Source organism: Octopus bimaculoides, chromosome 11, assembly GCF_001194135.2.
Source record: "Octopus bimaculoides isolate UCB-OBI-ISO-001 chromosome 11, ASM119413v2, whole genome shotgun sequence".
In the NCBI taxonomy this organism is placed as follows: domain Eukaryota; kingdom Metazoa; phylum Mollusca; class Cephalopoda; order Octopoda; family Octopodidae; genus Octopus; species Octopus bimaculoides.
In genome coordinates this window covers 1,307,312-1,319,985 of record NC_068991.1, presented here as the reverse complement: position 1 = coordinate 1,319,985, position 12,674 = coordinate 1,307,312, and the positions used below count along the sequence as shown (strand labels likewise).

Genomic DNA, 12,674 nt, shown 5'->3' with positions numbered 1-12,674 from the left:
AAATATATATATATATATATATATATATATTTCAGCTTTTGAATTGCATTGTCTTGCATTGAGTATTACTTGAATTTTCACAGATTTACCAGTACATCTGATCTTTCAGCTGTTGCTGATCTGAGTCCTGGAGTAGCCAAGAGTATAAACAAGGCAGTGTGTCTCTCGATGTCACATGAGGTCTGTCTCTGTGAATCAGTGCATGTTTTACAAGAAGGGTTTCAATGTTTGGACAACTGCGATGTGTTGGAGCGGCTGAAGAACAGCAATCAACTCTGGCACAACAGGTAAGAGTAGTCTCTCTCTTCCTTTCTATGAAGAAAGTCAAATAGAATTTCAGTAAAGATTATGAAATAAAGATGACAGTGATACGTTTATGGCAAATATCTTATTGTACTTGTTTCAGTCATTAGACTGCGGCCATGCTGGGGCACTGCCTTGAACAGTTTTTGTCAAATGAATTGGCATGTTCTTTTACTTCAGTCAGGACTGCAACCAAACTGGGGCATCGCCTAGAAGGGTATATTTGATCAAATCAACCCCGGAATTTATTGTAAGCCTGGTATTTAATCTATTGGTTGGATTATGTCACACTGCTAAGTTATAAGGGTAACCAAAACAACACAGGTCATTAACGATGAAAGGCAAACACAAACGTGTACACACTCTGGCACACATAAATATAAACCAGGCTTCCATGCGATTACCATCTGCCATATTCACCCACAAGACAACAGTTAGAGCTAGGTTTTAGTGGAAGACACATGTCTGAGGTACCATGAAGTAGAAGTGAACCCCCAAATCATCTAGATATGCAACCATACCTGTACCTTTATTGAAGACAAACTTACCTTGATAATAGTAGAGTGCAACTTGAAAACCACCTTGATAGATGGTCAAACTGCTTTGGTAGATGGTCAGACTGCTTTGGTAAATGGTCAAAGTAAATACCTTGTGATATTTGGCTACTCTCCTCTTTATATTCTAAATTCACATCCGAGTCCATTTTGCCTTTCATTTTATCAAGGCCATTATATTTTATGTAATGTGGTCAACATAATTGGCTATACTCTAGAAGGTGGTACCCCAGTATGGCCACAGTCCATATACTCTTGATGTAAACCCATACTCTTAATGAAGAGAAAAAAAAAATCATTCATCCTTCCAGGTTTTCAATCTGAAAGATTTGGGTTTGAGAATAACAAATGGGTCTCAGTTATGTACAGATTGCATATTTTATGAATATACACCATTGTATATTTTACAGTGTGTCAACTTTGGCACTGCTTTTACAATAATACACGTTTCAGAGTCTTTCATATTTCCATAATATTTCATATTCCACAGTACCTTGTATTTCAGTGTTTCATATTTCACAGTGTCTCTTCATATATAACATTGTCAAATAATGAAATATGTAAAAAATGTTTCATATTACACTTTCTTTCACATTTCACAGTACCTCACATATCACAATGGTTTAAACTTCACAGTGTTCCATAATTCACTGTTCATATTTCATATTACAATACACTTTTATATTCCAAACACAAAATTCATTTACAAATATTTTACATGAAGAAACACTATCCCTTCTAAAGGCACTTGTTTTGAAAAATGCTACAATTTATATTTCTATGTGAAATATGAAATATTATCAAATGTGGATAAAGTCTAAACCGGTTTAACAAGCCAAATTATCTATTTGTGTGCCAGGTCAGATAAATAGGTTGTGTTCCCTGAGCTTCATTATTTGAGATTCATTACCCCAGTACATGACTGGTACATAAACCCCAGTAAGGGTGAAGAATAAATTCTTTGCACCACTCTCATCTCATCTGTAGTATTCCAGAGAGTTTTCCTGTCATAAGGACACAGTGTCATACAAAACCACAAGCTGTTAAGTATAAATTAACAACTCCATTGAATTCAAAGATCCAAAATTTGATTCCAGTAAGCATTGCTTTGACTTTTCCTTTCATTTCATTGAAGACCAGATGAAGAAATCTCAAACTCTGTAGACATTCCAGTTGGCTGAAAATACAAATAAAATAGATACATTTATTGTTAATGATATCTTTTTCACTAAACATAACAGTGTTAGGACTAAGGTGTCATCAGCTTTCATAGCACAACCTGGTGGCCCCACTGGCTTTAGCAGTCTGTTCTGACATGCTTTCTACAGCTGGATGTCTTTCCTAATGCCAATCACTTTACACAGTGTACCAGGTGCTTTTCATAGTATGCAAGAATGGGCCTTTAACATTATTGGTTGAGCTGTGCTATCAAGAGGAACCACTATAGTGTAGAGAGTAAAAAGCACAAAATAATGAACTTCTAATATTATTAGTTGAGCTACAGCATCAAGAGGGGCCACTGTATAGTAGAAGGAACTTACCTTCAAATCTGAGGTTTTATTGCTAACACGAATGTACCTGTGTAAGTGTAACCTTACACACACACGCAGTTATGTATATCTATACATATATCTCTCTACTTATATGTATTTCTAGTTAGTTCTTTAAAACCTATTAAATATGCCAAAACCCACTTATCTAGAGTTATTCAGTTTCCTGTTTCATTTTAAACAACACAACCAAAGCCATGCTGGAGCACCAGCAGAAAATACGCTCCTGTTGGAGCCCATAAGGATGAGCAGAGTGCGGATTCCACAAGGGTCAGCAGTGTTAATTGGGACCAGGAAAAAAGGAACATACAAAACCCTTATCAATATGAACAGTGACTCAACATAGATGAGAACCTATGGAAGTTTATATCCGGGAACTAAACTATACAGTTTCTTTGCAAAGGAGCCGTTTTATGGTCACAGAACCTGCTAGAAACAACAGCTAAAGCTTCCCCCAAAACAATCCTATCGCTCAAAAAGAAAATGAGTAAAATAGTCTTAGATGTAAAGTAGTCTTAGATATACTCCTACAAAGATGGGGGTTGTCTACAGCTGGGGGGGAAGGGTTGTATCAGAGTTGACCTGGGACTAAACAACACTATCAATGATGTGTGGGTGGGGAGAAGGGTCAGGAGCGACGAGACAATCTGGGAGATTTACCTGACGACAACTCTTCAAAATAGTGATGGAACCAACCAGTTGACCAAGATTGGATGGAGCTGCAGTTTGTCTGTTGAGATGAAGTCGATTGTGGGGCACAGACTGCCATGTCCTGCCTAGACTGGCCACTGGTCGGCTCTGGTCAGATCCAATTATATTGTTGGTCACCTGGTGGAGGATTAAACAGAATGTGTGAGGAGAGAGAGAGACAAAGCAGACAGATTGAGAGAGACAGACAGACAAAAAGAAAGACAGATACACAAATACAGAGAGAGAGAGAGACATAATGACAGAGAGAGAGAAAAATAGAGAGACAAGTATAAAGTGAAATCAAGAAATAGATAACAATTGCAGAGTGGAAAATGCATGGAAGCCATTCAGAAACCACAAAGACTGTTTTGCTTCATTTAAAACATTGATTTCTTGGAGTCAAAAATTTTGTCACTCCAAGTTGTGACCTGAACACTGACAACATTGTATGGGACCAGGTCACAAGCAACAAAAATTTCAATGCCATATTGCAAGGTTAACTTGAGCTTTCAACCTTTTGAGGTCCGTTAAAAAAAGGACCAACACAGAGGAGAGGATTGGCTAAATCCAGCAGACTGAATGCCTGGCTGTGTTTGTTCCAGCTATTTGTTTTCTAAGTTCAAATCCCACCACAGCCACAGCCTAGCTGAGTAGTGGACTTCATCCATCAACCCCACCACCACCACCAACCACCTTGGGTTACTTCAGCAGATTCTAGTTTGTTGCATGCATTCAGGCTAGGTTTACAGTTTGAGAAGATCTTCCTCCTTCCCTCCCAACAATCATAGAGTCCAATCATAGAGTCCAGTACAGGGTCACAGACACTGCTTTACTTCTTGACCAAAACATAAAAACAAAACTAATGATTCTGAGGCCATCATCCTGTCTTTTGACCTGAACACAAGGAAGTCATAACACTGTTACTTGAACTGGTCATAACAATTTGCTAGAAATAGATCACTGAACAAAGGGCACCTACCAACACAGCCAGGGAGTATTCAAGAGCGAGAGCCTTCAGTTTCTGGGCCACCTGGACCAACAGACTGTAACCTGAAATCAAATGGTAACCACAGAAGGTGTTAGATGTAGTGTTGGGGGGAGGAGGTCAGTTGCTAGTGATGTAGTGGAAGTTGTGTAACAATAGTGTGAAGGTGATGGCGTAGTGGAATGCAGAGGGAGAGTGGCAGGTGACTGGGGGAGCGTTGTGGCTGATTGCAGTGGTGTGGTGTAATATGTAGGAGTGGTGGTCATTGTTTGCAGTGGTGCAGGGGTTGTGAGGAGACATCTGATTGATAGGAGCGCGGTACCTGTGTAGGAATGTAGAATATGAGAAGCTGTGTTGTGACTATGTAGTGGTTGGGTGGTATGATGTGAGTCTGAAAGTATAATGGTTGTACAATGGCTGATTAGAGTGGTGAACTCCTGTATAGGAATGTAGTGGCCACAGCTGTAGTATATTAACTAAGAGCATAATTAATTAGTAAATGAACCCAGTGCCGATGCTATGTAAAAAGCACACAGTACAGTCTTTAAAGTGGTTGGCATTAGGAAGGGCATCCAGCCTTAGAAACCTTACCAAAGCAGACAAGTCGGGCCTTATGTACTTCTCTGGTTTGCCAGCCCCTTTCACACATCCCAATCCATGCTAGGATTGAAAACAGAGATTAACTGATGATGATGATGATGAAATGAGCCCCCAAGGTACTGTTGAAGTGTTTGTAGCTAATTCCAGTAATATACTAATTAACAGTAGACCATTGTAGGCATTGACTATCTAAAGAACAGTCCAGGGAGTAGCAGAGGAGTGTGGAGACTAGGTGCAGGGTTAACTAACATGGTTATGAAGAATACTCAGAGTGCTGACCAAAGTAAAACATCTACAGAGAGATTTGAGCTGAAGCTATAATAGCCAAAAAAACAACCTCTGCTCGTCTACCTACCTTGAGTCTGATGTCCTCCAACGAGAGGGGAGAGAACTGCTGAGACACTGTCACAGATAATTAACCGAAGACCACTGAAGAAACTGGAATTCTGAAAAGAAATGGATAAATAAATAAGAAGGGACATAATTTTCTTTTTAAATACTAAAAACTCAACACACCACCAAGGGAGCCTGTATGTGGTTGCTGGGCCTGCTGGAAAAAGCAGCCAAATGTCCGTTTAAAGTGATAAGAAAAGAAGGACACTTTACATAATGTAGAGCTAGATACACTGAATCTGAAATAAAATATGCAAAGGTCAAAGGTCAGGGTTACATTGATCATAAATCTGCAAGATCAGGATTGACCATTGGCTAAGCCAAAACACCACCACCAAAAGACACACTAGATAATGTAGTCCTAGATATACTATGTCTGACAATAAAATGGGATGGTCATAGCTGGAGCATCTTTAATCATAGGTTTAAGAGATTATGGCTAACCTGGGATAAACATCAACAACAAATGGGTGGATGCAGGGCTACATGATTCAAAAGTTCACACCATGGTTCCTTGCCACTTTGAGCAAGTATCTCCTTTCATGGTACCTTGAGCAAGTATCTCTTCTCATAACCTCATCTATAAAGACACACAAACATATATATATTTACATACATACACACGACGGCCTTCTTTTAGTCTCCGTCTACCAAATCCACTCACACGGCTTTGGTCGGCCCGAGGCTATAGCAGAAGACACTTGCCCAAGGTGCCACATAGTGGGACTGAACCTAGAACCATGTGTGGTTGGGAAGCAAGCTTGTTACCACAGAGCCATGCCTGTCAATAAAATAAATATTCGTTTTGTGGTTTCCAAGACTTAAAATCCCTCAAACACATTAAATACTTCAGCACAGTGAATTTAAATGAGAATCGCTTCAACATTCTAAAATTTAGTTGCCTGTATGTCGAAATTTAACTTGCTAAAAATAGCAGACAAGTCTCCCTCAAATCACTGTTTTGAAAAAAGAAAAGCATACGTTGCATAAAGTAATCCAAAATGTTTGGGTTAAAAAAACTGGAATGGTCATGGCTGGAATGCCTTAGCCCATAAATCTGTTTCAACAAGGCTTACCTGGGGTTAATCACCAACTGCTGAGTGTTGGAATCTTCAAAGTGAGGCTCCACCAGACAGATGGATAAAGGGACACTTGAGGGGGTAGAGAGGTGCAGAGGGAGAGCTGACTGTAACAACAGGCATTGGTCAAAAAAACAAGATTAATTCTTGACCAGCTAAAAATCCGTTACCTGTTTAATTAACTCTTGTCTTGTGGTTTCCAGGACTTCAAATAATTCAAACACATTAAATACTTTGGCACAATGAATATGACCGAGAACAGCTTTCAGATTCTAAAAGACAGGAAAAAGAAAAAAAAGCACTGAAGCATTAACAGACTATGTACGTACACACGCACACACACATACATATATATAAATCACTTAGGGGTCATATTCCATGCTAGCATGAAGAGGATGATCTCAATCCAACCGGTAAGAGAAATGTGTGAAGCCCCAGCATTTGTTTTAGTATGGTTTTTACAGTAGGATGCCCTTTTTAATGCCAACCACTATCTATCTATCTGTCTCTCTCTCTCTCTCTATATATATATATAGATATATAGATATATATATATATATATATAGAGAGAGAGAGAGAGAGAGAGAGAGATAGATAATTTCAAAAGTTAGACGGAGAAGAGAAAAAGCAAATGGAAACCAGACGAAAACATAACAGAAAGAAAAGGGAGACAACATAACACAAGGAACATTCACAGCTGATTTTCTCATCACACACACACACACACACACACAAATAGGTGCAATGTGAATATGGGAAAGAGGAATATGGACAGAGGGACTGAAAAGGTGGGTGAGTGGGTAGGTAAGTGAGAACAGTGTGACAGATGTTTAGAGATGGAGAATGAGGGGGCCAGTAAATATCGGTTTGGGATTCACAGACATAAAAGCAGAGCAATATATATATGAAACCCCAAAATTGACTTCTTATCACAGACCTTCATTTGTTTGACGCACCAGGGCAGAGGTTCTCAACCTTTTTTTTTTACTTGTGGACCCCTTTCATTCCTCTTTTACTCTGCTGGACCTCCACAGCCATTCATGTATATCACAAAAATTCCTATTACACATTTATAATTCAATATTATCAGGAATTGTATTAAAAATTTTGTGTCTCGTAGAAGTATGACCAATTTATTGCCAATAAATTTTACATGGACCCTCAAAGATCATAAGGACTGGTTGAGAAACACTGCTCTACGAGGTCCTAAAGTCCAAATATTTTTGTTGTGCTGCTAGTTGTAGTGATGCTGGTGCTAATCTAGAAACATATACCTCTTCTGTTTCTTCATCTTCAACAGCAACCATTTCGCTGATCCTCTCAGCACTGAAGGAAGCTGATGTATCAATATAGAGAATATTCTGTTTTGTTTCCTTGGCAACATTGGCTGCGACACTCAGACAGACCTATCGAAACAAAACACAAAAATAGAAAGAAGAAAAAATCTCTTATATCATCATTCGTTTTTTTACTTTACATATTTACATGTGTCAATGTGTACATGCTGTGTGTGTGCGTGTGCGCGCATGCGTGTGTGTGTGTGTGAGTGTATGAGGTAGTGGTCAGAGTATTTGGCTCATGATCATAAGATTGTAAGTTCAATTCTCGGCAGCATATTGTGTCCTTGAGCAAGACACTATTTCTTGTAACTTCAGTTCACTCAGCAGTTAAAAGTGAGAAGTACCAGTAATTCAAAGGGACCAGTCTTGTCCCCCTTCTGTGCCACACTGAATATCCCCGAGAACTACGTTAAGGGTGCACGTGCCTGTGGAGTGCTCAGCCACTTGCACGTTAATTTCACGAGCAGGCTATTCCGTTGATCGGATCAACTGGAACCCTTATTGTTGCAACCAATGCAGAGCCAGGCACCATGAAGGAAGGTCTGAAAACAGAATGTGAGTGATTGAGTCTTAAAAGACAACTCCAGAGAGAAGTTCCAACCTGTGTCTTGCCAACAGCACTGCTACCAACAATTTCGGTCATTTCTCCTGTGTATAATCCACCATCAAGTAATTGGTCCAACCTACAAACAGACACAAAACCACATCATGAATGTTTATACATGAGGGAGCCTTTAACGGGTCGTTCTACCTACTAGAAGTAGCACCCAATTATACCTCAAGCCATCTGTTTTAATAAAGATAAAGGATCACTATTGGATAATGTTTGAGATAAACTATATCTGAAAAGATGAGATGATCATGGATAGAATGTCTTTTATCATAGGTCTGCTGGATTCAGACAAACCTAGGGTTATACAACTTCTTGTCACTCTCACCACAACTAAACTTGTCCCACATCTATCCACCACCATTTATTTCGACGAAACATTGGTTTCAAATTTTGGTACAAAGCCAGCAATTTAAGGGGAGGGGCTGAGTCGGTTACATTAACCCTAGTATTCAACTGGTACTTATTTTAATGAAAGGGTGAAGAGCAGAGTCAACCTCAGTGGAATTTGAACTCAAAACATAGACACAGATGAACTGCTGCTAAGCATTTTCTCCAGCGTGCTAACGATTCTGCCAAAGATAAGAAACATTGCTTTCAAATTACAGCACAAGGCCAGCAATTTCGGGGCAGTGGGGGGTAAGTCGATTACCTTGACCCCAGTACACAACTGGTACATATGCTATCCATACCTGAAAGGGTGAGAGGCAAAGTCAAACTTGACAGAATTTGAACTCAGAACATAAAGACAGACGAAACGGCGCTGAGCCTTTTGCCTGGCATTGTTAACAATTCCGCCAGTTTGCTGCCTTATTTCAATAAAAGCCGATCAGCTAATTCCTCTCACCCACCAAAACTAAAATAACTGCTGGACTCTGGTCTGGTCTGACAGTGACCCACGTAGATCTGGAAACTACTGCCAGCTTCCTTCTAAGAGGAAATGAGTCTCAGAAGTTTTATGGAAATGCACAATTTACCTGACACAACCTGTACACAAGATGGCTGCTGATTTTATGAGTTTTCGATAAATGTCTGATGCTTGCAGTGGGAAAGCTGAGAATTCAGCAAGTACAACTCTTCTTAAAGCCACCAATTCCTATAATTGCAGAACAAAGACAGAAATTCCAATAATTAAAAATACTGTTTGTAACGAGATTAGTAACTAAATGTAATTCACACTGTCACAAGCCCTTGGATTTTAAGGCAATTCGATAAGCGCCATACACAAAACTCTCAGCACTTCAATCAGTCTTGTAACCAATTCAAAGAAATATAAAAAGCATATGAATCAGTAATGCTGTTTTATTTTTCTTGTTTCCTCTTATATCTATCTTCCTATTAATACATCAGCTTGTAACAATGAAGTCAAACCAAATAATGATATTTTGAAAGCATTTAATATGCACATGTGAGATCGATGTAATATATAATAGGAAATACAACCCATTATGCAATACCTTCCTCAGTTAATACATTTCAAAGTATTAACCATGTACTTGGATCATCGCAAAATGAAATGAATCGCTGGTCTGGGATTTATATACAAATAGAGTGAAGTCTATTTGCTGATGTGCTGCGGCGTGGCACATGTGAAAGAAAATTAAATTTGCTTCGAGATGATCCGAGTGTATGGTATTGTATACATCCATCAGTGTATATAAACGTAGAGCTATAAAACAAGATACATTCAATACATATTATATTTTGTAAATTAGAACACATCCTCGTGGTCGCTAGTCCTATTAGAAATGGTAGCCAAGTTCTTCAAGTCACATACTAACGTCTATTTAAAAAAAAAAGAAAGGAGACGTTAAATAACGTAGTCCGAGATACACGTCTGAATAGAAGACAAAATGAGTAAATACGGAATATTTTAAATGATTGGGACACGATTAGATCTGGCCTGGATCCACACAACAACGAAATGCACATGTGATCAAATCTGTTAAGATTATAAATTCGAAATTGGTTCCATAAAAGACTAAAGTAGTTAAAGAGAGAAGCAGAGAGAAATTTATAAAGGACGACCCTAGTAAAGGCAGCCAAACACGTTGTTGCTGTTGTTTAACAACCGGAAGATAAGATTATCCCGTGTTTTTAAGTATAGCAGGACTACATTATCGCGGGCGTCCTTTATGTATTTATGGTGATATAATGTATTTTCAGGGTAATTTGACCACTATTTCCAGAAAGTTAAGTGCTGGTGTGGAAGGTCCTTCGTGTGTGTGTAAGCGAACGTGTGTTTATACTTTCATCTTACCTTGTAAGATATACCTGACGTGTGAACTAATTCTTCCAGTTCTGCATCAATAAACTCCACAAGGTTCCGTATATTTGCTGTATTCAATGATTGGACAACATCCTCCGTCATCCCAGCGCAGATTCCAACCCGAATCAAAGACATTCTTCGCAGAAACCGATCCTTTCAGCTGCCAGGGGGGATAACTCTAAACTCCTAATTTTACCGCTTTATTTTGTTTTGTAACGAAGTTGCGGTCTCTATGTGGTTACTGAACCTGCTAGATATAGTAGCTAAATATTCTTTAATTTACACCTTATTGCCTTAAAAAAAAAGGAAGACTCTTTGGATAATGTAGTTTTTAATATAGCCTGAATTTCACCCTATCCATCCTGTCTTTATATATGTAAATAATAACTATAATTAAACAGAAATGAAAACCTGATCTTTATTGTCAGCAACAGGAATTGAATAATTATTTCATTGTTTTCATTTTGAAGAAGTTAAAATTGATATAAATCGAAATGCAAGATTTGTTCGTTTCGTTACATTCACAAGTATAAATTCTCATCTAACGGAACACATCATTTCGTTTCACTTCTCTAAATTCTAATTTCTGTTTTTTTAACCAACCTTACCAATTAATCTACCTGGTCGCCTGTATTTTCACTTCTCTGTCATGTATTCTCCCCTTCTTCGCAAAAATTACCAACATTTCAAGAGTTTAATCAAAGGCAATTCATGTACAGTGATATTCCGCAAACTCAGCTCACGTATGTATCAATAACCAAAGTTATTTTCTTCACACTTTCCTGCTATGTTAATTACATAAAGGTCGACGAGGAATCTCGGTGGAAGTTTCGTGTTTCACAGACTCTTGCTTTCTATTTTTAATTGCGATGTTCTCTTACACATTCTCCAACGTCTTTAAAAATAGTACAAATGTCACTCCGTTCCACCTTCTTCCGCAAATATATCATTCTAAAGATTTAGGTGTCCTGAATTCTTTGAACTCTCGTTCGATTTTCGTTCGTTTGTAACTTTTATTTTCTTGTCATTTATGACTGATGTAGGAAACATTATGTGCAGTAGATTGGTAGAATCGGTAGAGCAACGGAGAAGATGTCTTGCAGTATTTAGTTTATGATGCACAATTCTGAGTTCGAAATTCTTACGAATCATTAACCTTTGCGGGCCACTGAACTTTTTTTCTTTTCTGTTGAAGGTTATAATCGATTTTATCGATCCACTTGTTGACTGGTATTTAATTTTGGTGATTGTGAACGGATAAAAAGCAAAATTGATCCTGTTGTTATTTGCAGTTATTGTTTCTAATTCAGGCACACGGCCAACAATTTTCTATCGACCTCAGTATTTGACCCTGAAAGGGTTAAGGGTAAAATTGGCCCCAACAGTAATAACTGGCATAACAACAGACTCGTGCCTGATATTATTTCCTCATAGCTTCCCGTAAAATGCAAATGTTTTAATGAAATTTTGCATGAATACGTTTTCGAGAATGTACATAACGATTATGTTGATATATTTTTTTAAGGGATTTTGGATTGTTCGCCCACCCACTCATTCTCGACTTTGTTTCGTCATAACTCTTGAAAATATATTGCTAAATCAGAGGGGTTAACCCCTATCTACCATATTTGATGGCATATATAAAGAAATTTCTTTCCAAAATATGCTTCAAACAAATCCCTCCGGACCCAGTTAGGTCTCCCTTAAGCTTTAATGCATTTAAAACTCGTTTTCCTGAACATGTGATACTGAAACTAGGTTGTGTCTAATATCTCTGTCCGTCAAAGCCATCAATAAAGTATATATATACACACATATATATTTATATATGTATATATATATATATGTATATGTAAAATTAATCTATTGCAGAGGAACCGTCTCAAGTATATGATCTCGTTGTTGTTGGAGGAGGTTCTGGTGGATTGTCATGTGCCAAGGCAGGTAAGTTATTCTTAATAATCCAATGAAGGTTACATTGGTGAAACTTTAAAGTACAACTTTTAACCTTTACCTTGTCAAAATAATGATTTTTTATGTATATATATATATATAACACAACCCCACTATTTACTGACTTATATATATATATATATGGAGATGGGAATGATGACTTCCCTTTCCAAATACTCATAGGGCGCAGATAGTGTGTCAATAGCCAGCTGGAGGGGATGTCTTCCTGGGGTTACAAGCTACAGTAGCATCGACCCTTAAGGGTTAGCCACATTTAGGTGGCAAATATATTTCACAATGTCATGCAGCTACTGTTTATACCTCGCTCAGAGATTTATTATATATATA

General features: G+C 38.1%; 3 protein-coding genes across 3 annotated transcripts in view; 1 reads left to right on the top strand and 2 right to left on the bottom strand.

Moving 5' to 3' along the window:
• Positions 1-1,103, bottom strand: part of LOC106876555 (cholecystokinin receptor type A) — a 297,317-nt gene extending 296,214 nt beyond the window's left edge. Inside the window, exon 1 of the mRNA XM_052971429.1 lies at positions 852-1,103. The gene's annotated coding sequence lies outside the window, so the exon portion shown is untranslated. The remainder of the gene's footprint in view (positions 1-851) is intronic.
• Positions 1,104-1,216: 113 nt separating this feature from the next.
• On the bottom strand, positions 1,217-10,544 carry LOC106882537 (DNA repair protein RAD51 homolog 4). Its single transcript, XM_014933253.2, has 9 exons — positions 10,365-10,544; positions 9,082-9,200; positions 8,096-8,177; positions 7,429-7,560; positions 6,325-6,426; positions 5,038-5,128; positions 4,077-4,147; positions 3,068-3,235; positions 1,217-2,034 (listed from the first exon to the last, which is right to left on the bottom strand). Exons 1-9 carry the CDS (start codon positions 10,506-10,508, stop codon positions 1,984-1,986), a joined length of 960 nt encoding a protein of 319 aa, XP_014788739.1. The 5' UTR covers positions 10,509-10,544; the 3' UTR covers positions 1,217-1,983.
• Positions 10,545-10,955: 411 nt separating this feature from the next.
• LOC106882540 (thioredoxin reductase 2, mitochondrial) overlaps positions 10,956-12,674 on the top strand; it is a 15,013-nt gene continuing 13,294 nt past the window's right edge. The window contains exons 1-2 of the mRNA XM_014933255.2: positions 10,956-11,116; positions 12,246-12,317. Coding sequence (XP_014788741.1) covers positions 11,023-11,116; positions 12,246-12,317 — 166 coding nt within the window. The 5' untranslated portion in view covers positions 10,956-11,022. The remainder of the gene's footprint in view (positions 11,117-12,245; positions 12,318-12,674) is intronic.